Here is a 27,331-nt window from a genome sequence, read left to right as displayed (position 1 = left end):
TTCCTTCCTGTGTTCAGTATGCACGATTCCACCCCACCCACCGCGCACCTTCTCTGTGCCTGCAGGATGTCAGTTTCCCCCCACCTCTGGCATCATAGGAAAGGAAAAGAACAATTTAGTTAATGCTGCATAATTAATTTCCTAGCGGCAGATGCAGAATTTGCAACGACTACAAAAGACACAATTTGAAGATCAGTGGCTTAATATAGCCTATTCCTTTTATACTTTAAAATCTACAAAGAGCTGCATTATTTTCGTGTGGTTTTGGCACATTCAATGCAAGAAGAGCTACTGTGAACTGCTAACACAATGTGCAGCTCTGGCCCCAAAATGGAAAACGAGCGAGGTCCCAACTAAAGCAGCATGGCAACTTAAGTTGACAGAATATGCACAACTCGAAAACAACATATAGAATAAGAGAACAAGAAGAACATATGTTTAAAAAAGATTGGAAAACCTTTACTGAATATATAGAAAATACCGCATTTTTCGCTCTGCACCCGACCATAAGACGCACCTAGTTTTTAGAGGAGGAAAACAAGAAAAAATATATTCACCCATCACCTCAACTCCCATCTTCCCTGAGCTCTGGCCTTGCTACCTAGGGGCGATGGGAGTTGTTTTTCAACAACACCTGGGGACCCACAGGTTAAGAAAGGCTGAATTGCGGTATGTGAGGTGGGGCTTACCTGGCCCCGCCCAATATTTTATTCAAGTTGGAAGAGGGAAGGAGGGAATGAAGGAAGGAAGAGAGAGAGAGAGAGAGAGAGAGAGAGAGAGAGAGAGATCACATTTGTGTGTGCCTGTGGCAGGCAGCTGTAAGTGGCTCCCCCTTTGCTTGAATTACAGTCAGCTGGGAGGAGGGACAGAAGGGGCTGCCGTCCGTCCCTCCTCCCGCCTCACTGTAAAGCCAGCAAGAGCCTCTTGCTTTAAAGGGAGAGCTGCGCAGACTGTGTCAGCGGCAGCGGCTCTTGCTGGCTTCGTTCCATAAGACACACAGACATTTCCCCTTACTTTTTAGGAGGAAAAAAGTGCGTCTTATGGAGCGAGAAATACGGCAACTGTGTACAGCTGAAAACGCGGGCAGCATTAAGATAAATTCAACAGTGTAAACAAGTTTTGATGGATGCAATAATGGAATAATGAATGGTATAGTTTTTGTAAAATGTGCAGGGATTTGTGATATGCAAAATGAACCATGGAAAGAGAAGAAGGGAAGTCACTGAAGAAGAGAAGAAGAAGAGTTTGGATTTGATATCCCGCCTTTCACTCCCCTTCACGAGTCTCAAAGCGGCTAACATTCTCCTTTCCCTTCCTCCCCCACAACAAACACTCTGTGGGGTGAGTGGGGCTGAGAGACTTCAAAGAAGTGTGACTGGCCCAAGGTCACCCAGCAGCTGCATGTGGAGGAGCGGAGACGCGAACCCGGTTACCCAGATTACGAGACTACCGCTCTTAACCACTACACCACACTGGCTCTCGATATCTTAAGGATATAAAATGAGTATTTTAAATTGTAAAACAGAAAATTTAATTTAAAAAATTTATATCTATCTATCTATCTATCTATCTATCTATCTATCTATCTATCTTACTTTGTTGCTCAATTTTTAGATTATTTTTAAGCTAGTTGGGCCTTTAGTTGTAGTGATAATTATGGAAGAAAGGGGGATAGCTACCATTTCACTTGTCGCATCAAACCAAGTGGAAAGCCTCCTGAATCCTTCGCATACTTTTAACAGACAAAAAGCTAGATTTCAAGCTAGCTTTAAATAAAGAGCTTTAATTGCTGAAAAGAAACGCCTGAGCAGGGGGCGAATGTCAAGTCCTGCTGGTAGATTTATTCTTTGTTTCCAAATCATTTCCCATTCAGCGAAGAAAAGACTCCAGAAAACGTGTCACAAGGAGGCAACATTTATTCAGACACATTATTTTATAAATGGCTTTTGGTTCAGCCACTAACAAATGCGACAAATCTTACTGTTGACACAGTGCAGTTAGGCATTTTGTTCAAACATAATTGCAGTAGTCCTTGAAATGTTTCAAGCTGTCAATGTCTTATGCAAATCCGCCCCAAGTCTACTCCATGCAATACTCCTATACAAAGTGAACATGATCACACACACAAATATATACATATACATATATACATATACATGTAAAAGTGGTCTGCCTACTACAAGTGGCAGCAGCTTTCAAAGTCTCAAAGGCTATACTGCAATTGGCAGATGTGGCGTTTCCCCGTTCATTTGAAAATGTCTGTACAGGGGGAGAGAAAGGGTTAGTATGTGGACCAATAGGAAAGCTGGAGGCGGAGCCTACCTGTTTATAAAAGGGCTTAGCCCGAGGTTTGGGTTGTGGATAGTTTGTTGGTTTTAGTCAGTTGGTTGGTTGGGAAAGGCAGTTGGAAAAGCAGTTGGCAGGCAGTTGGAAACAGAGAGACAGTGCAATTGGTTCTTGTGTGAGGGGAGGTAGAAGAGATAGAGACATGATAAAATAAGACTAAGAAGGTAAAGAGAAACAACGTTTGGAATGCAGTTAAAGTTTGTTTGTGTCTGCAATAAACCACACTCTTCTTTGTTAACTTAAGAACCTGACGGAGACTAAGTGATTTACCGGGGAGGACCTGGTTGGTGGCAGAGGATTAGTGGTGTACGGGTCGATAGTCCGTGAGACGACCAGGGGCTCCGTACGAACGCCACAGCAGTCCTTTATCCTGGGGGTTGGACAGGGATTACAGATCTACAATCTTCCCCTACATCATACCACGAGTAAATAATAATAACAATAACTTTAATAACTTTATTATTTATACTCTGCCCATCTGGCTGGGTTTCCCCAGCCACTCTAGGCAGCTTACAGCACATAAAAAAATGGTAAAACATTAGACATTTTAAAAAATATTCCTGATACAGGGTTGCCTTCAGATGTCTTCTAAAAGTCAGATCAATAGTTGTTCATTTCCTTGACATCTGATGGGAGGTCGTTCCACAGGGCAGGCGCCACTACCGAGAAGGCCCTCTGCCTGGTTCCCTGTAACCTCACTTCCTGCCAGAAGGCCCTCAGAGCTGGACCTCAGTGTCCGGGCTGCACATGACAAAACCTCCCTTTAAGCCGTGAATAATCGATCACACAGTTAGCTGCATTTTGTCACTGTTAAAAAGACCATTGACACTGAATGCTGAAGGCAACGGTTGGTAAGGTTAAGGCTGGTTTTAGCCCTATCGTAGATCTTTGTCAAATCTCCCTTAATACAGGTACCTCTGGCCCTTTGTTAACCTACAGCTCCCATCTGCCCCAGCAGCATGGCCCATGAAGAGGGGACTTGTAGCTCAGGGACATCCGGGGGCACAAAGGTTCTCCACAGATGCCGGCGTAACACAAGTAGCAATAGAAGAAAACACTGCATCAATGTGGACAGCGCTGAAATGGTGTTTTTCAAAACAAGCACCCTCGTCCTTAAAAGAGGTTTTTCTGCTTGCAGTTTGAAGAGCACCTGAGAGGACTGCGGTCCCTAAAAGCCACTCACTGCTGTTGCTTCTGTCATGCCACGACTGCATCCTGGCTGCTGCTGCCTGCTACATCCACGCCGTTGGATATAATGGGAAAGAGATCTACACTTGTGCGCATGAGGAGTTCCTCTGTGCAAGGAGGAACCCCGGCTGCAAAGAAAGCCCGGTTTCACAGTCAGTCAACTTCCAAAAGCAACAGATCTAATTCAGTTTTTAGGGCTGTCCTCACCATTGTTTCTAAGGGGCAGGGGTGACTGTAGGGCACCTTCCCTGGAAGCACAGTAGCAGCTGACCACAGAAAGTCCCACACAGAAGATTGCAGGAAAATCCTAAGGGGCACAAGGATCTCTTGCATGTGCATCACAACTGAAATAACAAGAACACAAGGAGCACCGTTTATCCGCGTTACCTGAATTATTATGTATATTCTCATAGCATCCCTCTGTGCAATCACAGTGGCGGTTCTGACACCACAGCAGATTAATATGTATGTATTGAGCAGGTGCGTATTTGTTTCAACAAACAACTGAAAGAGGACATGATTTCCCCATCTTTGGAAAGATCATGAAAAACCCACCAGCATTTCCCCGTCTGCAGTCTTATCCCCACAGTTCAGTCCACCTCTTTGTGCCATGTGCGTTGATCCAAGTCCATGAAATATTCCTAATTTCAGAGCTTAAGTTGTTGGTTACCTTCGTTTTAAGTGCATGGTCATTAATCGAACGGGAAACAAGTGCGTACATGCACACATGCAAACCAGACTCAAGTGTAGAGTGATTAAGGCTGCAAATCAATAGGATTTACTTCAGAGTAGACATAGTTAGGCTTATGCTGTGATATCCACACCTGTGTACAACTAGGCCCCAAGTGTTCCATTGGTGAGAAAAGCTAACTCCTTCTTCCTTCAGGACATCCAGGATATTTCTCTCTGTGTCCTACTTACAATGTGGACTTTCTTCCATCGTTTCTACCCCACAGAATTGGCATAAATAACCTCAACAGTAGGCCATAAGACATAGGGGCTGGGCAGGCATGTAAACATAGGCATATAAAAAGCTTGTAAACTATGGTTTGCCCTTAGGCCCAGCCCCCTTACACACTCAACAATGGGCGAGCACCCAGTGTTCAGTATGGCTTACGCTGGAGTAACTGGAAAGAACAGTCCCAATCCACAAATTGCTACGTGGGCCCATCAGCACGAAGAATCAAGAAGCCTCTGGCGAAGTTTGACGTCTTCTTTACCTGCTTCTGCTCCGTTGCCAGGTGATGTCTGTTCTGTTGCATCTGAAAGACAACAAGTCGTGGCAAATGGAAGCTCAGTTATCCTTTTCCATAGAAATCACAAACAAGTAGTCTTGTTGCCCTCAAACACAATGTCCATGTGTGTGTGTGTGTGTGTGTGTGAGAGAGAGAGAGAGAGAGAGAGAGAGAGAGAGAGAGAGAGAGAGAAGAGGAGCTTCCAGTCCTTCACATAGTTTAAGACTGTAGCTATGTGTCTATCTGGGATGCGGGTGGCACTGTGGGTTAAACCACAGAGCCTAGGACTTGCCAATCAAAAGGTTGGCGGTTCAAATCCTCGCAATAGGGTGAGCTCCTGTTGCTTGGTCCCTGCTCCTGCCAACCTAGCAGTTTGAAAGCATATCAAAGTGCAAGTAGATAAATAGGTACCGCTCCGGCGGTAAGGTAAACGGCGTTTCTGTGCGCTGCTCTGGTTCGCCAGAAGCGGCTTAGTCATGCTGGCCACATGACCCGGAAGCTGTACGCCGGCTCCCTCGGCCAATAAAGCGAGATGAGTGCCGAAACCCCAGAGTCGGTCACGACTGGACCTAATGGTCAGGGGTCCCTTTACCTTTATGTGTCTATCTAGGCTGTTGAAGTTGCCTCCCTAGCTGTCTGCAGGTTTGTAGCCTGATCCTTACATTAGGGGGGTTATTGAATTGTTGTTTTTATTTTGATTATACATTTTTTGGTTTTATATTTTGATTTTTTTCTGTGAGCCACCCTGAGACCTCTGGGTATAGGGTGGTATAATAATAATAATAATAATAATAATAATAATAATAATATCAGAGGCATTTGAGGAATACCCACAGATTCTAGGATACCTGGGGTATAACTCCAGGAATGGAGCAAGTGTGAAATAAGGCTTGTACGGTAGTAGTCCACAGCATTTCTTTCCTAACTGGTATTTAAAATTTAAAGACATTGGGGTGACCATCTTGTACACATTTGAGGGGTGGAGAATAATTCCCTTTGAATTCAGCAGGCTTACTTCAAGATGAAAACACATTGGATGTGTGATCCATGACTTCACATCCCAAACGCTACTTTAAGTCTACATGTAGAAAGGTTTGACAGAATGGCATTGCTTTACGGTGTTTTAAGCTGCTGCATTTCATAACTTTACACTTATGATATGCTTTTGTAAATTATCTGGAGGCATTAGCATGAGGCAATTAATACACCTCCTCCTCAAAATGCACAGGTCTGTTTGCTTGTTTTAGCTGTGGCGTTTTTTTAATCCTTAACAAAATGAAGTGTTTTATAGCTTTTCGTGTAGTACCGTATTTTTCGCTCTATAAGACGCTCCAGACCATAAGACCATAGTTTTTGGAGGAGGAAAACAAGAAAAAAAAATATTCTGAATCTCAGAAGCCAGAACAACAAGAGGGATCGCTGCGCAGCGATCCCTCTTGCTGTTCTGGCTTCTGGGATAGCTGCGCAGCCTGCATTCGCTCCATAAGATGCACACACATTTCCCCTTACTTTTTAGGAGGGAAAAAGTGAGTCTTACAGAGCAAAAAATACGGTATTTAAAAACTTGCAAACCATTTTGATCAATGTATTAGGAGCAGTGATATATGCATAACATAAAAGGAAGCAAACCGAAGCAAAACGACTTTACCCTTCAGTTCTAGCGCACTGTTTGTCTTTTCCGGCTCTGCTTTCTTTCCAGAGTCCTCTTTGATGGTGGCTGACTTGCCGTCTGCAACGTCCGTTTTAATCGAGCCGAGATTCATCAGGAGTTGCATGGGGTCGAACTTCTCGCCGCTGCCTTTCAGGTTCTCCAGAACTTTGAGGCACTTGTAAGATTTAAGCTCGCTGACGTTCTCCTCGAGGAAGAGGAGGTAGAGGCTCAAGTCGTTGTAGTGTTTGGTTTTGACTTTGAGGACGTCAAACGTCGGCAGGAGCTCGTACACTTGCAGAATGTCTGAGCGTTGCCTGAAAGGGACCAGCAGCGCATAGACCACAATGGGCATGAGCAAGAGGTACACTATGATGTTGATATAGCTGAGGAGCTGGAAGACACCGACGGCAATCAGTTTGCACTGGAAGCGTTCGGGAACAGTGGTGTCGTTCTTCAATATCCCGGTTTTGATGTTGCAGATAAACTCATCGGTCATTGAGGAGAGGCTGATGTAATATCCCAAGTAGAGGCAGGAGAGCAGAATGATCATCAGGGTCAGCAAACGGCAAATAATGTACTTGATTATTAAGCTCTTGGAGCCCTTCTTCGTCTTCAGGTACTGTTCCACAATGGGGTATTTGAAGTGGCTTTCGGATATTTCCCAGAAACTGGGGGGGGGGGGGGGAGAGACACACCAAAGAGACAGTATTCAGAACCATTACACCATGATTTCATTTGCTCAGATGATGCACAACACACACACACACACACACACACAAAACTGGGAGGGCTCAGATTCCAAAGCACCAGTGTCATATTTTTTTCAGATGCGTCCTGGAAGAACAACTGCAAAAACAACAGAGTGCATCATGGCACCCCAAAGACTACTGTGTTCAGCGCATGCTTTTGCAGGACAGAGTCTACTTCCTCCAACATGAAGAAGAAGAAGAGGAGTTTGGATTGATACCTTGCTTTATCACTACCCTAAGGAGTCTCAAAGCGACTAACAATCTCCTTTTCCCTTCCTCCCCCACAACAAACACTCTGTGAGGTGAGTGGGGCTGAGAGACTTTAAAGAAGTGTGACTGGCCCAAGGTCACCCAGCAGCTGCATGTGGAGGAGCGGGGAAGCGAACCTGGTTCACCAGATTACGAGTCCACTGCTCTTAACCACCACGCCACACTGGCTCTCATGAGGTTGATGATGGTGTGTGGGGGGGAGGGGTTTGCAATGGGATGGCAGAATGGAGAACTGCTTGAAATTCAATTAAAATGGTGAGCCAGGTGAGCAGCTCTGAGGACAGTGCTTCAACACTGAGGGGCCACCACAGAGAAGGCTCTTTTCTGATTGCCACCTGCCTAACTTCTGATGGCAGGTGCAGCTGAAGAAAAGCCTCCTATTACCTAAGTCAAGAATGGGGGCCCTGTGGCCCTCCAAAAGTTGTCAGACTCTGGATGTGAGTAGCTTACCTATTATTCCAACTCAAGTTCATTTTAATTTTAGAAAATGGAAAGGAGTGGGATGTTACCTCTGAGCCATATTCTCATTAATGGCCGGAGATGAGCCCCTCACATCCCCATTGCGGCAGCTGTTTGCGGCTTTGATTGCCCTGTTATAGGATTTGTCGAGTTCTTCCATAATAAATTTCAGGTCTGAGCAAAGGTGGGGGGCTGAGGTGAAGCGCCAGAAGAGACATGGCAGGTACAGTAGGATTGCAACCAGCAGGAGGATGTATGGGAAAAACTGTGGAAGAAAAGGGATAAGGAATTAGCTCAGATCCATCTGCAATCTGCTAAATAGTAAGACGCAAGCAGGACTGCTGAGACGCTTTGCAAACTGAATTTGTGGCTCCGTGATAGAGCATTTGCTTTGTAGGCAGAAGGTCGAATATTAAAGATTAGTAGTTACTTGAAGGTACTAAATAGGCCTAGCATTAAATTAGGACTCAATAAATAAATGAGACATAGAGATTAAGAAAAGTTAAGAAGTTTGATTATAATTGGAATACTGTATTTTTGAATAACGATATTGGAAAACTGCTACATTCAGGTACAAGGAAATTCAGATGGAAGAGATTAGAGGAAGCCAAGTAATACGTTTAAGAAGTTGGAAGTTTAATTAATTTTTTTTTAATTGTTTATGTGTTTGTGGTTGTATTTTTGGTTATCATTTGCTATATTTGTTTTATTTTTATTTTTAATTTTATTTTTGTTTCATTGATTTTATAGTATGTGTTATGAAACTTGTGGTATGAAACTTATGTGGTATGAAACTTAATAAATATTATTGGAAAAAAACAAAAACAAAACTTGCCAGCATTTCCAGGTCGGGCTGGGAATATCTGAAATCCTGGAGAGCTCCTGCCAACCAGTGTAGACAGAACCAAGCTAGATAGATCAATGGTGTGATTCAGTACAGGGCAGTTTCCTTTATTCCTAATATTGGGATCATTTTGCGATACAGGTCTGGAAAGCGTACTAATAATAACATTTCCTGCAATCCTGTCCACACTTATCTGGGAATAGGTCCCACTAACTTAAAGGGGTATACTTCTCAGTAGACTTGCCTAGGATTGTGCAAGAGACTGAGGCTGATTGCCTTGGAAGCACCACTAAAGAGCAGAATATAGCGTCTTTAAAATACCGTATTTTTTGCTCTATAAGACTCACTTTTTCCCTCCTAAAAAGTAAGGGGAAATGTGTGTGCGTCTTATGGAGCGAATGCAGGCTGCACAACTATCACAGAAGCCAGAACAGCAAGAGAGATTGCTGCTTTCACTGCACAGCGATCCCTCTTGCTGTTCTGGCTTCTGAGATTCAGAATATTTTTTTTTCTTGCTTTCCTCCTCCAAAAACTAGGTGCATCTCGTGGTCTGGTGCGTCTTATAGAGCGAAAAATACGGTACATGAATAAATAAGAGTAAGCATGCCAACATTTTAGCTGACACTGCTGCTGCAATTTTAACAGCAGACTGAAAAACCAGATACAGAGCATCTTATCGCGCTAACATGACTGCAGAAGTGTCCTCTTTTTGGGGGATGCCAGAGGCTGTAAAAGGGAAGGAGCAGGACCAATGGAAAAAAGTTGGCCACCCAAAGCCAGAGAGGGTGTAAGAGCAGTAGCAGACTGATGCGGTTAAGTACGGCTCACTACTGATGTTGTTGCATCACAAGCGGCTGTGAATGGCCTTGGGACGAAGGACAACTCAAAACAACAGGTTGATAGGAAGAACACGAACGTGGGCTGTAAGAGCAAATTGGAATCTTAAGCTGTGCCTTGAGAATTCAGACTCCATTGTGATGTAGTGGGGGGAAATTAGACGAGAGGAGCTGCGGCAGTATGGGAACACATGGAAGTGGAGCTGAGGTCAAGCTGAAACCGTGTCGGCTGCCTGGCTCACACATTCTTTATTCCTCTACAGACTGAGTCTGTATCTGGGAAATGGTCCAATCTTTGGAACCGTTGGGGAATCAAATCAGTCTTGAAGAGCTCTTACTCCAACCAAGAGGACCTTTTGTTTTTTTTGGGTAACAGCTAGAGAATTAAGACTAGATGAGAAGCCTATTTGCATTCAACTGCTTTCTGGCTCTCAAACTTTCCCCTTGACCTTGTTTTCTTCCCCTGCAAGCTCATCTGCCCATTCCTCGCTTTCTTTAGGTAAGAAGCAGCTGCTTCTCTCTCGCTTTAGCATTCTGAATTAGCACTGCTGTAAACTTGCAAGAACGACAGCAAAGTGAATGCGCTTCAAAAAGACTGCCTGCGTGTTATGGCAGATGGGAAAGGAAAGATAGAGCTGGCGCAGGAAAAAACTACTAGGTCTGGCAGACACTATCGGACAGATACTGCGCAGCAGCGAAGGGCTTCAACATCTGGAGCATCTGGAACATCAGGGGCTGCACCCCCACAGGTCAAACCAAAAGTTATGTCGTCTGAAGACGTTTTGGGACATGCACTTGGAAAAATTAATGAATCTTTGGAAAATTTAGCTAAGCAGGTAGCTGAGACTAATAAACAAGTAGCTGAAGCATCAGGTAAAATTGATCTGAATACTACAAGTATTAATAATTTGGGACAGAAGGTGAACACCAATACAGAGTCTATTGAAAAATTATTACAGGAATCTGCTTCGACCCGAAAGATAGCCGAAGAAGCAAAAGATATTGCAATTGCTATTCAAGAGAAGATACCACCAGTATATAAGAAATTGGAGGACCACGATTTGACATTGTCTATGATTGAATTGAAAGAGAGACAAAGAAATTTAAGAATCAGGGCCGTACCAGAACGGGAGAAAGATAACCTGGCTGACTTTCTTACACAGGAATTTACAGATTTTTGGCAACAGGACTTGGGGAAGGAAGAATTTAAGATAGTGAATGCATTTAGACTTGGAAGAGGACAAAGCAGGAACAAGGTGAGGGACTGCTTGATTACCCTTCGAACAAAAGAAGAGAGAGACAAAATTTTGAATTTGCACTATCAAAAGACTTTGGAAATTTACGACTCAAGTGTGGTGATATTTAAGGACATTCCAAAACATCTTTTGGACTTAAGGTTTAACTACGGAGACCTAGTTGCCCTGTTGAAAAGAAATAGAATTCTTTTCAGGTGGGAATTTCCTCAAGGCCTATCCTTTAAATACAAAGGAAGAAAGATTAAAATAAGATCAGTTAATGATAAGGACAGGTTCTTGAAAGATCACGAAGAAGACCTACAGAAAGAAGCGGAATCTGGAGAAGAGCCAAAAGGCATACTAGACATAGCAAACTTATCTTTTGGACTGCACGGCCCAGAGAAAGAGACACGATCTACAGAACAAGAACAGACACTTGGTGCAGTTGGAGCTAAAGTGAAGTAACCCCATCATGGCTCTGCAACTGTTAAGATGGAATTGTAATGGTTTGAATTCCCCTCGAAAGAGAAAAAGTGTTTTTCATCTACTAAAAAAGGAACAATTGGACTTGATTTGTTTACAAGAAACACATATAACAAGGCTACACAGGAAACTACTGATTAATAAAAGATTGGGACAGGAGTTTATCTCATCTGACAAAGTTAAAAAAAGAGGAGTTGTGATATATGCAAAGGAGAGACTATTACCGAAATTAATTTTTAAAGATGACCAAGGAAGATTTTTGGCAATTGAAATTCAAGTTCAAGGAGAGAAATTCTTGATAGTTGGAATTTATGCACCGAATGAGGGGAAATCTGAATTCTTTAAAAAGTTGCACGAGACTTTACTGGACTATTTGGATTACAACTTGATTTTGATGGGGGACATGAATGGAGTAGTATCTACAAACATGGATAAGGCACAAAGACAGGTAGTTACCAAGGATGGTAGACTACCGAAAACATTTTTTGAGATGACAGACAATATAGACTTAGTGGATATCTGGAGAGTAAAGAACCCCTTGGGAAGAGAGGGAACCTTCTTTTCTGAAGCCAAGATGACATGGACTAGAATTGACCAAATATGGATAACTAGAGGAATGGCACCAAAGATAAAGAAAGTAGAAATCTGCCCAAAAACCTGCTCCGGCCATAACGCTGTAAGGATGGAGATGAAACAAATATCAACTGGATCCTTCAGATGGAGGATGAATGACACCTTATTTAGAGATGAAGAAGTATATAAAAAGGCCCAAAAAACTCTGAGAGACTATTTTGAAATAAATATGAACACCAATGTAGAAAAAAGAGTAATCTGGGACGCAAGCAAAGCGGTCATGAGAGGGTTTCTGATACAACAGAATGCAATAAAGAAGAGAAGTCAGAATGAGAAGAAAGATAAAATTTTGGAGAAAATAAAAGAAAGTGAGAAGAAATTGAGAGCAAAACCAAAGTCGCAGGAGATTCTGAGAGAAATAAAATTATATCAAGTACAATACATGAAAATGATGAATCAGGAAATAGAATGGAAAATTAAACAAATGAGACAAAAAACATTTGAATCAGCTAATAAATGTGGGAAATTGTTGGCCTGGCAAATGAAAAAAAGACAAAAATTAAATACTATTACAAACTTAGAAGTGGAAGGAAAGAATATACACAACCCAATTGAGATTAGAAACTGTTTCCAGAGGTACTTTAAACAATTATACACGCAAGGGCCACAGAAAGAAATGGACATAGACCGATTCTTGAAGACAAATGGATTACAAAAAATCTCTCAAGAAAGTAAATTAATGCTGAACTATAAAATATCTGAACAGGAAGTGGAAGGTGCCATTCAAAACATGCAATTGGGCAAATCTCCAGGACCGGATGGGCTGACTTCTAGATATTATAGATCCTTGAAAGAGTGGCTATTGCAACCTTTGAAGGAAGTCTGCAATGAAATTTTGGAAGGGAAAAGGGCACCAGAGTCGTGGAAAGAGGCGTACATTACACTTATACCTAAAACAGAGACTGAAAAGACTCAGCTTAAGAACTACCGCCCTATATCGTTACTTAATGTGGATTACAAAATTTTTGCAGACATTTTGGCCAAGAGATTGAAAAAAGTATTGATGGAAGAGATTCATAAAGACCAAGCGGGCTTTCTCCCGGGAAGACACTTGTCTGATAATTTGAGGAATATAATTGATATTTTGGAAAAACTAGAAGTGAATATAAACACTAAAGCAGTTCTGATTTTTGTGGATGCGGAGAAAGCTTTTGACAATATCTCTTGGAGCTTCATGAAGAAGAATCTACAGGGGATGGGGGTAGGCCAAGGTTTTGAAAATGGTATAGGTGCAATATACTCTGAACAAAAGGCTAAATTAATTGTAAATAATGTGGTGACGGAAGAATTTAAGATAGAAAAAGGGACACGACAGGGGTGCCCAATCTCCCCACTGCTTTTTATATCGGTCCTGGAGGTTCTGCTGAATATGATTAGAAGGGACCGGTTGGTTAAAGGTATACAGGTCGGAGCCAAACAGTACAAACTGAGAGCATTTGCAGATGACTTAGTATTGACGTTACAGGAGCCAGAATCTAGTACTAAAAGGGTTTTAGAATTAATTCAAGAATTTGGTCAAGTGGCAGGATTTAAATTGAACAAGCTAAAAACTAAGGTTTTAGAGAAAAATTTAACACCGATTGAAAGAGAGAGGTTTCAGAATGAGACAGGCCTGACTGTGGTTAAGAAAGTGAAATACCTGGGGATTAATATGACAGCCAAAAATGGGAACTTATTTAAAGATAATTATGAAAAATGTTGGACAGAAGTGAAAAAAGATTTAGAAATCTGGTCAAATTTGAAGCTTTCACTGTTGGGTCGTATTGCTGTGATAAAAATGAATGTATTGCCTAGAATGTTGTTTTTGTTTCAGACATTGCAAATTGTGGACAAGATGGACTGTTTCAAGAAGTGGCAGAGAGATATTTCTAGATTTGTCTGGCAGGGCAAGAAGCCCAGAATAAAATTTAAGATATTAACTGCTGCAAAGGAAAGAGGTGGATTTGCCCTGCCAGACTTTAAACTTTATTATGAATCAGCAGCTTTTTGCTGGTTGAAAGAATGGCTACTTCTTGAAAATACAGACATTTTGGATTTAGAAGGTTTTAACAACGTATTTGGATGGCATGCATATTTATGGTATGATAAGGTCAAAGCACATAAAGCATTTAAAAATCATATTGTCAGGAAAGCACTGTTTAATGTTTGGATAAGGTACAAGGATTTATTGGAAAATAAAACCCCAAGGTGGTTGTCACCGATGGAAGTGAAAGCTCTGAAAAGGCTCAATATGGAGGCCAAATGGCCGAAATACTGGGAAATTTTGGAACAAGAAGGAGACAAATTGAAATTGCAGAGTTTCGAGAAACTAAAAAACAAAGTGAGAGATTGGCTTCATTATTATCAGATAATGGAGGCATATAATTTGGATAAGAAAATTGGCTTCCAGGTGGAAAAATCAAAACTAGAAACAGAACTGTTAGAACCCAAAACTAAGAATTTGTCAAGAATGTATAACTTGCTGTTGAAATGGAATACTCAGGATGAAACGGTGAAATCTGCTATGATTAAATGGGCACAAGATGTTGGACATAATATTATGTTTGCTGACTGGGAACAGTTATGGACCACAGGTATGAAGTTTACGGCATGTAGTGCCCTAAGAGAGAATATTATGAAAATGATATACAGGTGGTACATGACCCCAGTCAAGCTTGCAAAAATCTATCATTTGCCCGACAATAAATGCTGGAAATGTAAAGAAACTGAAGGTACATTCTTTCACCTTTGGTGGACGTGCCCAAGGATTAAGGCTTTCTGGGAAATGATATATAATGAACTGAAAAAGGTATTTAAATATACCTTCTTGAAGAAACCAGAGGCCTTTCTTCTGGGCGTTGTCGGCCAATTGGTGCCAAAGAAGGACAGAACTTTTTTTATGTATGCTACAACAGCAGCAAAAATACTCATTGCAAAGTATTGGAAGGCACAAGATCTACCCACTTTGGAAGAATGGCAGATGAAGGTGATGGACTATATGGAATTGGCAGGAATGACTGGCAGAATCCGAGACCAGGGAGAAGAATCGGTGGAAGAAGATTGGAAGAAATTTAAAGACTATTTACAGAAATATTGTAAAATTAATGAATGATAGAATGATGTTGGATAGTAATTAAGCGGTTTCCAGCTGTAATGTTCTAAGAGAATATGAAAAAAGGGTTATAAATGGGTTAAAATCTAATGGTAAGGATTTGCTGAACCAATAAATTGAAGTGGAATACAAAAAAGGGAGGTACGAGGAGGTCCGGGAAACAAGCTAAAGGAAAATAAGTAATAGAAAATATGTGTGTTTTTAACTGTTTTTATTTTGTATTTTTCTTTTTTCCTTTTCATTTTCACTGTAATATTTCAAAAAACCTTAATAAATATCTTATAAAAAAACAAAACAAAAAGACTGCCTGCAAAAGGCAGCCCTATGACCCCAATCACGAATGCGTGGCGACATAAGTTTCCATGGCCCGCAGCAGCATTTGTTAAGTATAAACAACAGTCCCAACTCATTTATTTCCTCTAGGGACTGTGTCCTTGCTTGCTTTGTTAACCTACACACAATCCCCTGTTTCCTAATTGTCCTTCTGCTCATACTGCTTTCCTCACACTGACAATGCAGGTGAGGGATAAAGTACAGTTCCCAGAATTCTTTGGGGGAGGCTATTCATGTTAAATGTGGTTCAAATCTATAGTACGGATGTGATTGCTAGCTCTTCTTCCTGGCATTTCTCCCCCCCCCACCCCCGTTTCAAGGAAGGCTGCTTTCAATATGTGTTGTGAGAGAGAATATTTAATTATGAAATGATTCCACTTGAAACGGCACAGATTACCCTATAGTTTGCTGCTTTCAAATGGAAACAGACATAATTGGGTCATGGGGATTATGATTGCAATTTTTTCAAAAAAATTAAACTACTACTTCTAACAACAACAAGTTTAAAAGCTCTGGGGCATTAGGGCAAAAGGCAACTAATGAACGATAACAATCAAACCACAGAGAAAATATAGCTCATACATTAACATGAGAAAAACCATGAATGCTGGTGGGAATGCAATGCTACAGCTTCAGGTGTCTGAGTTGGGTTTTTATTACCCAGAATAAAGAAGGTGACTGAGGCCAATTATACAAACTTTATGAAGCCAGAGTGGAAGGTGCCCCGAGTCGCTCTGTGAAAGCTGTTTTTGCTGTACAGCTGCCCAGCAGTAGGAGTCCACGTAAGCAGCCTGGCGCCAGGAAAATGTACTTGGAGAAAAGCAGCTCATCTGGGTACCTAGCAAGTAAAGAAGGATGCACTGTAAAAGGGGGAACAGCATGAAACATACAGGGTACAATACAAAAACGGAGGGTTTGGAACCCATTTGGACAGGCAGCTGGGTCAAGTAAAGGAAGTTTTGCCCAGGTTGCACCATTTCACGCTGCAGGCATGGCATGTGAGCAGACTGAGCAAACACGGGTTCATGTCTGAATACTTAAGTGGGTGGGGAGGACGCAGAAAACCAGGAAGCCTAGCCTTCTTCCTGACATGCGATTTTTCTACATGCAAGGTGGAGTTTGAAACAGCGAACCCATGGGAAAGGTTCACCATTGAAACCCATTACAAAACACAGCTTGGTTCACATGAGTGTCATTTCTTCATTTTGTTAGCTTGAGCCTAGTTCTCCAATCCGTTCAGGTCATTTTGAATTCTGATTCTGTCTTTTGCAGCATTAGCTACCCTTCTCAGTTTGGTGTTGTGGTGTTTGCCCTCCTATGTGTGTGACATCATACTGGGTTCATAGGGAAAGGGTTAACTAATTGCAATATGACTAACCAATGTGAACCCAAGGGGTGGAGTTAATTGTGTATAAGGTTTAAGCACAGCGGGTTTTTGGAGGAGAAGGGAGTTAGAGTTAGGGTGGTTGAGAAGACAGTCTGGAGTTAGCAGAGACAGAGAAGAGAAGTCTGTGGATTGGGCTAGTCTAGTGTAAGAGAGTGAGAGAATTTGTTAAGAGGAGTCAGTCAAACAGTTGAGATAATCAGTCAGAAAGTATTAGGAAGGTATAGGCCAGTAAAGAAACTGAAGTTAAGATACTGACAGAAATACTATCTGAGAAACCATAAACTTGTCAATGTTGTAAAATAAACATGTTTTTTTGGTTCACTTTTAACAACTGACTGGACTCAGTGTTTTACCAGAGAGTAACTGGTTGGTGGCAGCGGGGAAGCGAGCACAGTGGTGGCACAGGGATCAATAGACAATTTAACGTCCGGGGACCCTGTGTGATCGCCACAGGTGTCATCTGCAAATTTGATGAGCACCCCCTCAATTCCTTCTTCCAAGTCATTTATAAAGGTGCTGAACAACAACGAGCCCAGGGCAGAACCCTGAAACACCCCACTTGTCGCTCCCCCCCCCCGATGACGAGGAACCATTAATGAGTACTCTTTGGGTTCGGCTGCTAAATGGCAACTCCCATCATGCCTGACAATTGGCCCTGCAGGCTGGGGCTGATAGGAACTGTATTCCAACAATATCAGGAGGGTCATAGGCTTCCTACCTGCAAAGTAGTGTATAAAACAGACATGCACAGAGCTCTGTGCAGAGAGATAGAGTGGCTGCAGCAGAGAAGCTGTCTTTCTGTGCTGTCAATCTGCCCAGGAAAGGGAAGGGCACAGCTAGGAAGCTGGGCACCAAGGGGAGCACTTTGGGAACACTGCCATGCCCCACCCATGAAAGGATAAAAGACCCATGGGCGGGGCAGCGTAGGTGGGTGTACAGGCTAAGCAACAGAGAAAGGAGATGGAGGGAAGCAGAGGGAAGAGAGGGGAAAGCAGCGGAGATAGTAGAGGCGTGTGCTTCAGGGAGCAGAGAGAAATGAAGAGAGGCAGAGGTAGAGGTAGAGGTAGAGGACCCCAGGATGGTTAAGTCCAGTCAAAGGCGACTATGGGGTTGCAGAGCTCATCTTGCTTCAGGCTGAGGGAGCCGGTGTTTGTCCACAGACAGCTTTCCGGGTCATGTGGCCAGCATGACTAAACCACTTCTGTCGCAACGGAACACCGTGATGGAAACCAGAGCGCACAGAAATGCCGCTTATCTTCCCGCCACAGCTGTACCTACTTTTCTACTTGTGCTGGCGTGCTTTCGAACTGCTAGGTTGGCAGAAGCTGGGACAGAGCAGCGGCAGCTCACCCCGTTGCGGGGATTCGAACCGCCAACCTTCTGATCAGCAAGCCCAAGAGGCTCAGTGGTTTAGACCACAGTGCCACCCGCGTCCCAAAAGAAGCATGTCGAGAGAAGAAGCATGTGAACAGGGTAAGGTTGCTGGAAGTAGCAGCAGGGAGACAGCTTCTAAGTGTGGGGTGTAGAGGAAAAGCTAGAGGCAGATAAGGAGTAGAGGTGTGAAATTGAAAGGTTAAGAGCAGGCATCCCCAAACTCGGCCCTCCAGATGTTTTGGGACTACAACTCCCACCATCCCTAGCTAACAGGACCAGTGGTCAGGGATGATGGGAACTGTAGTCCCAAAACATCTGGAGGGCCGAGTTTGGGGATGCCTGGTGTTAACGGAGGAATCCGAGGGCTCCCTTGGACAAAATACAAAGACACCAACCAGGACAATTTGGAGCAAAACAGCAGCTTGTAGGCTTGGCCTTTAATGGAAACTGTCACGACAGGACTCCCACCCACAACAAGATGAAGCAAAATGGAAGTCCAGAACAAAAGAAGACCCCAACTTTTATTAGTTTTATTATTAGTTACTAATCCCCCAAAATATACCCCTAAAACTACATCACAACTACATCATTGATACATCACAAAAAGGAGGGGTTGAGGGAGGAGTTGTGGTGGTATTCTGAGTGTCCTGTCACCTGGCTGGTTCCCCCTTTCCCCCTCCCCATGAGTACTTTCCAGGTGACAAAGGGGAGACAGAGGGAAGAGCTGATCATTGTCCTTTGTTCCAGTCCATGCTGAATCCACTCCCATATGCAAGTTCTTTGTGATCTTGATGGTCTTCGGTCTAGGACCATCAGGGTTGGCATAGCAACTGGGCAGGGCTCTTGTGTATGTGCTGGTATGCTCAAGGGATTATGGCTGCCCTGTATCAAACTTTCCCCATTTTGTAGTCCTTCCTTCATGGAGTAAAATAAAAGTGGAACGGTGCAGATCCGATATATGGTTGATTTTCTATGAATTTATAACAGAAGCGTAGCGTATGTCGTGTGTGTGTGTGTGGAGTTTGTATAAACTGAATGATTGGGGGTCCGTCCCCCCCCCCCCCGCGACACTGGTTAAGAGCAGTGGAGCAGGGAGGGAGAGAGATAAACCAAATGTGTTCTTGAGTGTGTGAAGATATGCAAGGAAGGGAGACAGTTTTCTACAGCGCAGGTTGAACTGGCCTGTGCTTCCTCAGTGACAGGGAATAAACAAAGGACAAGGAGGATCCCTAGTGCGAATTACACCTGCAGTGGGCCATAAACCAAGTAAACAGAGACGCCTGATAGCCAGTGTGTCCAATGAAAAGGCATGAGATTCTGAAGGCTCCGATATCAAGCGGAACACAGGGTGAAGGCAGCTCCCTCTGCACATGGTGTGGCCAGCAGGGCTTCCTAATGTCTTATGTGCAAACCTCTCATATCTGCAGTTCCCAGCAGCCCTGAAATAATTATTGCTGGATGCGCCAGCATAGATCAGATTCACTTATGCAAAAGACGATCCCCTTTTACAACAAAGGCTGAAGTCACAAATGCTTGTAACGTACGCTGCAGTCAGTAAGCATCCAACATCTGATAAATCTCCACATTCACATTGACAATGTGCAGCAATGAAAGTTTAGGGGTCCTGTTTACAGTGCGGATGAAAAGATTTAGTGTGAGTCACAGCTGACATTAATTTCAAAGGCTGTTGTCCTATCAATGCCATAGTAGTCACAGGGCTCCCTTATGAGTACAGCAGTGTATTTATGTGAGCTAGCCGGGTCTATTTTAAACCTCAGCCAACTTGGCATGGGTCCCAATGGTCCTTTTCTTCCAAAATGCCAGGCAGCAGGGAGATGGGAGCTCTATGGCTACAAAAGCTGTTGTCATTCTAGGCACTGCCATGAAAAGCTGGATGATCAGGCAGTGGCGTAGCGTGGGGGGTGCAGGGGGTGCCGGCCGCACCGGGCGCAACATCTGGGGGGGGGCGCTCGCACTCGCAGCTCTCTGCCCCTACCTGGCTCACTCACTCTCTCTCACTGCAGTGCTGGCTGTGCGAATCTGATCCGAGCCGCTGGGTCGCCGCCCACTGTGGAGGGGGTGGGTGCCAGGTGTGCGGTGTGGAGAGAGAGCAAGGGACTATCTGGGGGAGGGACAGTGCAGTGGCCGCCCAGCGCAGCGCTGAGCGCGGGAGAGAACCACACCAGACCAGCCCAGGCAGCAGCAAGAAGAAGCTGGCAGCGGCGGCAGGTTAGGGGTTATGGGGCGCAAATTACTTGCCTTGCCCCGGGTGCTGACAACCCACGCTACGCCGCTGTGATCAGGGCTGCCAAATAACATGAAGGACTCTTGCGCTAGCAGCCGGGTAAACACGTAATCATGATGGCTCAACAGTTGAACCCTGGGTTTCTCTTAACATCAGAGGTTCCTGGTGAACCCTTCAGACACCCATCAGTAGCTGTTAAATAGGAATCTTCAAACACAACAACACCCAAACCTCAGATGCTGTGAAAAGGAGGATGAGAAAAATCAGGACAAGCATGGGGTGGGGTGGTAGGGAAAAGCAGCTTTTCAGAGCTGGGGTGCTCATAGGGTCATAGATTCCGAGGGTCATCTAGTCCAACCCCCTGCAATGCAGGAATCTTTTGCTCAATGTGCAACTCGAACCCACAACCCTGAAATTAAGAGTCTCATGCTCCACTGACTGAGCTGTCTTCCAAAGAAATGGCTGTATCCAACGTTGCAACGGGTGTGGGCCGGGGGACGTGCAGAGCAGCTGTAGTTCTTGAGCCAAATGAAAATTCACCCCCCCCCATGAAACATGACCTCTGGCAGCTGTGAGGCTTTGTCATTCCTAAATCATGGAAAGTCCCGCTGCTTATTCTTAGCACTGTATAAAGTAGTTCGGAATGCCTGTTTTGCTCGTTTATATGCTCCTCAACTGACAAGTCAGCTTTGGGAAGAGGCAAAAATGCAACAGCTATTTTCCAGATTTAAATCGTTTCCATTACTGTTTCAAATTAGAAATTAATTTGTGAGCTGATCAGCAAACTTAATCTTGGCGTCTCTGTGGTGGAGACCCGGAGACCCAGTTTGCATGTAACACTAAGCTAATACAGTGGTACCTCAGGTTACATACGCTTCAGGTTACAGACTCCGCTAACCCAGAAATAGTGCTTCAGGTTAAGAACTTTGCTTCAGGATGAGAACAGAAATCATGCTCCAGCGGTGTGGCGGCAGCGGGAGGCCCCATTAGCTAAAGTGGTGCTTCAGGTTAAGAACAGTTACAGGTTAAGAACGGACCTCCAGAACGAATTAAGTACTTAACCCGAGGTACCACTGTATTGCTAAAGCACAGCGTGGTTTGCTGCGAATGGGCAGGATCCAGAGCAAGCATCACAGGCCCTGTGCTTATATTCTGACTGTGTTGCTGCCACGTGACCCAGGGCTAAGCCATGGTTTGGTTTACCGTTTGAACCTGGGCTCATGGGTTTTTCTTGCTACAGTCAAAGCAACAGCTATAGCTGAAGTTTGTTCTTGGCTTACTGCTCAGAGATTGCCTAGAGGAGACAACCTATGAACTGAGGTTCTAACCATCGCTTAGCTACAGGAGGAACAATAGTGTTTACTATTGTTGGCTTATTATGTAGAACAGGCGTAGCTAGCAAGCCGCCTTTCACATGTTGTTGAATAGCAACTCCCATCTGCCCCGGGCAGCACGGCCAAATGGTCAAGGATGATGCGAGTTGCAGTGCAGCACTATTGAGAGGAGACCACAATGTCCTCTCCTGGTTTAGTATCAGACAACGAAGGAATACCAAGAATTGAACTGAATCGAATCAAAACAAACACAACTCTGTATACAACAAAATTATAATATGCACTGAATGTTCCAATGAAATTGGGAGTGGACCACATTGTCCTCTCCTGGTTTAGAGCAGTGAGAAAATAACAATCCTTCTGGGTCAGACTATTTAGTTCAGCATCCTGTTTTCCACAGTGGCCAATTAGATGCCCCTGGGAAGCCCAAAAGCAGGACGTGACTGCAATTGCCCTCTGCCGCTGTTGTTCCCCAGCAATCAAGGTACAGTGGTACCTCGGGTTACAGACGCTTCAGGTTACAGACACTTCAGGTTACAGACTCCGCTAACCCAGAAATAGTACCTTGAGTTATGAACTTTGCTTCAGGATGATAACAGAAATCGTGCAGCAGCAGTGCAGCGGCAGCAGGAGGCCCCATTAGCTAAAGTGGTGCTTCAGGTTAAGAACAGTTTCAGGTTAAGAATGGACCTCTGGAATGAATTAAGTACTTAACCCAAGGTAACGGTAAAGTGACCCCTGACCATTAGGTCCAGTCATGACCGACTCTGGGGTTGTGGTGCTCATCTCGCTTTACTGGTCAAGGGAGCCGGCGTACAGCTTCCGGGTCATGTGGCCAGCATGACTAAGCCGCTTCTGGCGAACCAGAGGAGCGTACAGAAACACCGTTTACCTTCCCGCCGGAGTGGTACCTATTTATCTACTTGCACTTTGACGTGTTTTCGAAATGCTAGGTTGGCAGGAGCAGGGACCGAACAACGGGAGCTCACCCTGTTGCGGGGATTCGAACCGTCAACCTTCTGATCGGCAAGCCCAAGAGGCTCAGTGGTTTCGACCACAGCGCCACCCGCGTCCCATAGTATACATACAGAGCTCTTAAAAGGACAGAAGCACTAAAACTGATCTCTTCTCCATATGCGCTAAAAAATACGAGGGCCAAGATTGCTACGTTGTGTGGATTGGATTTGTGATTCGTGAGTGATTGGTTGAGAATAAATAGGTCACTGGAGTCTTGGGGGGTTAGGTGGGTTACTGGCGGGATCTGCAGACAATGGGAATAACATGTTCAATAGATTCTAGGTCACAGGGAGGGACTTGGCAGCTGGGTCCCAAACAAGGAATCCTTTTGTTGGCAAGTGAGTTTGGATAACACTGGACTAGACAACCACCAGAAATCTTGAAGCCCTACAATTTTTCTCCCTGTTTTTGTTCCAGGAGATGATGCAAGTTTTGTCTTCTGTCTCAAAAATCCATCGGTTCCAGTACTTAAAACATTGGCATTTGTTTCTCCTTTCCTCGAAGCAGCTTTACAATAAAGGAAAACAGCCATAGCTACAAACAAACAACAATCCATACAGAAGCCCTAGAGGATGAAGCGTGGCTTATAAAGAAATCATGTGACGATATCAGCATTGAGACAAGGAGGAGCAACAGCTGTTATGGAACTGAAAGTAAGAGGCACGCAACAAAGGATATTGGTACAGGCATGCCCTGGAATGTGAGAAGTGCTCAAGCAATGAAGCTGATTTGGGCTTTGTCAAAATGTTGGCCTGCATAAAAGAAAAATCCCCTTTTCAAAATGAAAATGTTGTGATTATTATTTGTGTATTTATTCCGTCTAAACCACTGAGCCTAGGGCTTGCTGTTCAGAAGGTCGGCAGTTCAAATCCCCGCGATGGAGTGAGCTCCCGTTGCTCAGTCCCTGCTCCTGCCAACCTAGCAGTTCGAAAGCACATCAAAGTGCAAGTAGATAAATAGGTACCACTCTGATGGGAAGGTAAACGGCATTTCTGTGCGCTGCTCTGGTTCGCCAGAAGCGGCTTAGTCATGCTGGCCACATGACCCGGAAGCTGTAGGCCGGCTCCCTCGGCCAATAAAGCGAGATGAGCGCCGCAACCCCAGAGTCGGCCATGACTGGACCTAATGACTGGACCTAATTGGCCCGGTCTTATTCAACATCTTTATCAACGACTTGGATGATGGACTCAAGGGCATCCTGATCAAATTTGCAGATGACACCAAATTGGGAGGGGTGGCTAACACCCCAGAGGACAGGATCACACTTCAAAACGACCTTGACAGATTAGAGAACTGGGCCAAAACAAACAAGATGAATTTTAACAGGGAGAAATGTAAAGTATTGCACTTGGGCAAAAAAAATGAGAGGCACAAATACAAGATGGGGGACACCTGGCTTGAGAGCAGTACATGTGAAAAGGATCTAGGAGTCTTGGTTGACCACAAACTTGACATGAGCCAACAGTGTGACGCGGCAGCTAAAAAAGCCAATGCAATTCTGGGCTGCATCAATAGGAGTATAGCATCTAGATCAAGGGAAGTAATAGTGCCACTGTATTCTGCTCTGGTCAGACCTCACCTGGAGTACTGTGTCCAGTTCTGGGCACCACAGTTCAAGAAGGACATTGACAAACTGGAACGTGTCCAGAGGAGGGCAACCAAAATGGTCAAAGGCCTGGAAACGATGCCTTATGAGGAACGGCTAAGAGAGCTGGGCATGTTTAGCCTGGAGAAGAGGAGGTTAAGGGGTGATATGATAGCCATGTTCAACTATATAAAAGGATGTCACATAGAGGAGGGAGAAAGGTTGTTTTCTGCTGCTCCAGAGAAGCGGACACGGAGCAATGGATCCAAACTACAAGAAAGAAGATTCCACCTAAACATTAGGAAGAACTTCCTGACAGTAAGAGCTGTTCGACAGTGGAATTTGCTGCCAAGGAGTGTGGTGGAGTCTCCTTCTTTGGAGGTCTTTAAGCAGAGGCTTGACCACCATATGTCAGGAGTGCTCTGATGGTGTTTCCTGCTTGGCAGGGGGTTGGACTCGATGGCCCTTGTGGTCTCTTCCAACTCTATGATTCTATGATTCTATGATTCTAATGGTCAGGGGTCCCTTCACCTTTACCCTTCATCCCATCTTTTCTCAAAGTGGCATACAGTGGTGTTCTCCCATCTCCCTGAGATGTAGGTCAGGCTGAGGGACTGTGACTAACTGGCCCAAGTGATCTTCATGGCTGTCTGAGGATTTGAACTTTGGCCTCTGTGGTATTAGGCCAACACTGTAACTACAGCACCTTCTCTGTGGCATAATTCTCTGATTAAAAAAACCTGCAAAGCAATGTTTCAGGGCTATTAAAATGCAGCGTAAGTGGCTTTTTGTTGAGTCATGCATCAAAGGGCAGCACAGCCCGTTTCCACACCCAGTTATATATAAAGCAGGACTTTGAACTGTCAGTGGAAGTGTAAAGATGAGAGAGAGAGACAGACAAAGAATTAAAACAAAAACTGATTTAAGAGCTTTTCACAAAACGCTGCTCATTTTTAGGGAGGCTGCAGAAGTTTTAACTTGCTGCTTTTAAATAATGTGCCTTAGAATGCTCCGAACACAACTTTGGGAGGACAAAAGGCTGAAAACTTTAAATAAATGTGATAAAATAAAATGCCTTGTCTGTCTGTCCATTTACTTCTTCTCAAAGCACTTTGGGACTTAATATTTATTTAGCAGTTTTTATATACCGCTTAAAAGTCAAAACCTCTAAGTGGTTGATGCAATGCAATGCAATGCAATGCATTCATTCATTCTAATAAACGTATTTCCTGACCTGTTCTAATACCTTTTCCTTATGGATGAGCCAGTGTGGTGCAGTGGTTAAAGTGCTGGACTAGGATCCAGGCAACCAGGGTTCAAATCCTCACTCGGCCAGAAACTCACTGGGAAATACTGCGCAGTCACTATCTCTCAGCGTGACCTACCTCACAGGTTTGTTGCCGGAATAAAATGGGTAGGAGGAATACCAATAGTGGAAAATTGTGATATAAACATGTTAATAATGATTTCCCCAGTCTACAATGCCTCTGTTTCCCCACTCCAATAAAACTTGTTTCAGTTCTATGTACCTTTGCACAGATTTAATCTATTAAAACCCATTGGATTAATTGACTAGGGTCATCGAGTTTTGCTTTTGCAACCTTCAGAATCCATAGTAATTTGAAAAGCCATAACCTGCAGTCTAGAGTGGTACAGTCCAGGGGTGCCAACTTGAATAAAATATTGAGGCAGGTGGTGGTGGTGGTGGTCAGGTAAGCCCCGCCCCAAATAATCGATCATGTGACACGCACATCCCTTGAATGGCAATGCCCATCAACTATGCGACTGTGCTTGTGCGTCAAATATTTTATGGGGGGGGAGGAAAGATGCTCGGAATTGGCTGCTGCGGTACAGTCACATCCCTACCGCCCCTGCAGCCCGGAGTGGTACAGCCGCTCCCCCCCCCCCGTCGCAAGGTGCGTGCCTAAGCATGCGTGCCTATCTCTCCCCAGGCCCGGCCCCTCCATCGCCTGCGGGCGGTGCCAGCCCCGGGGTGGGGCAGCAGCCCCCTTACCTATGGAGATCTCCTGCGCGAAGGCTAGCGAGATGAGCAGCAGGGGCAGCCCGACGGCGATGCAGGTGACCAGCTTGTCGACGGCCAGCTCCAGCCGCAGCCCCTTGTACTTGCTCTCCGACGGCTCCTTCAGCAAGAAGTCCGAGAAGACGTACTCGGTGGCGATGTGGGCGATGGCCATGGTGGCGCGCCGAGGGCCAGGCGGCTGCCGGCTCACCCAAAGCGCCTCTCGCCCACCCGCCGGACCCGCGCTCTCCTCCGGGCTGGCTTCGTCCGCGAGCTCCCTGGTGGGGGTCTCCGCCGGGTCCCACCCCCCCGGGGCCTGCGCGCCCTGCCTGCCTTTGTTTGGCGAGCGCGCCCCCCTCGCAAGGCGGCGAGGCGAAGGAGCGCGAGAGAGAAGGGAGGGCGCTGCTCCGCCTCCGCCCGGCCCCCTCCACGCCCCCGTCGCCGGGCGGGAACGGGCTGCCACCGCCCCCCCCGACGGCTTTCCCAGAAGACGAGGCGGAGGAGGCTCTTTCAAAAGGGTTTGTACGCTTATTAACGCCATCTCCAACTCCTCGAAAGATTCCACCAACGGTGTCTCCGAAAATTTTTACGCATCACTTGGGAAGACAGGCGAACTGATGCCAGTGTGCTGGAAGAAGCAAAGATCACCAGTGTCGAAGCAGTGATTCTTCAACATCAACTTGGCTATACTGGTCATGTTGTGCGGATGCCTGATGATCGTCTTCCAAAGCAACTACAGTGGTACCTCGGGTTACAGACTCCGCTAACCCAGAAATAGTACCTCGGGTTAAGAACTTTGCTTTAGGATGAGAACAGAAATTGTGCTCTGGCGGCACGGTGGCAGCGGGAGGCCCCATTAGCTAAAGTGGTGCTTCAGGTTAAGAACAGTTTCAGTTTAAGAACGGAACTCCGGAACGAATTAAGTTCTTAACCCGAGGTACCACTGTAACCGGGATAAGGAATTAGCTCAGATCCATCCGCAATCTGTTAAAGATCACAATATACAAAATCAAAAT

At 44.7% G+C, this 27,331-nt stretch overlaps 2 protein-coding genes across 2 annotated transcripts in view; one reads left to right on the top strand and one right to left on the bottom strand.

Annotated features, from left to right (window-relative positions):
* Positions 1 to 1,898: 1,898 nt before the first annotated feature.
* PANX1 (pannexin 1) lies at positions 1,899 to 26,694 on the bottom strand. Its single transcript, XM_081002244.1, has 5 exons — positions 26,310 to 26,694; positions 16,052 to 16,191; positions 7,949 to 8,163; positions 6,418 to 7,088; positions 1,899 to 4,796 (listed from the first exon to the last, which is right to left on the bottom strand). Exons 1-5 carry the CDS (start codon positions 26,488 to 26,490, stop codon positions 4,705 to 4,707), a joined length of 1,299 nt encoding a protein of 432 aa, XP_080858370.1. The 5' UTR covers positions 26,491 to 26,694; the 3' UTR covers positions 1,899 to 4,704.
* Positions 17,666 to 27,331, top strand: part of CMTR2 (cap methyltransferase 2) — a 203,924-nt gene continuing 194,258 nt past the window's right edge. Inside the window, exon 1 of the mRNA XM_081002032.1 lies at positions 17,666 to 17,671. The gene's annotated coding sequence lies outside the window, so the exon portion shown is untranslated. The remainder of the gene's footprint in view (positions 17,672 to 27,331) is intronic.

Source organism: Podarcis pityusensis (genome assembly GCF_964106645.2).
Source record: "Podarcis pityusensis genome assembly, chromosome: 4".
Lineage (NCBI taxonomy): Eukaryota > Metazoa > Chordata > Lepidosauria > Squamata > Lacertidae > Podarcis > Podarcis pityusensis.
This window is presented reverse-complemented; position numbering and strand designations above follow the sequence as displayed.

What these genes read in the sequence shown, in the direction of transcription:
- PANX1 (XM_081002244.1), bottom strand. Translation starts at nt 26,490, where the DNA reads ATGGCCATCGCCCACATCGCCACCGAGTACGTCTTCTCGGACTTCTTG. An exon ending in AATGAGAATATGGCTCAGAG is followed by an intron (nt 7,089 to 7,948) that starts GTAACATCCCAC and finishes CCCCCCCCCCAG; the next exon opens with TTTCTGGGAAATATCCGAAA. An exon ending in CAGTGCGCTAGAACTGAAGG is followed by an intron (nt 4,797 to 6,417) that starts GTAAAGTCGTTT and finishes GTTGTCTTTCAG; the next exon opens with ATGCAACAGAACAGACATCA.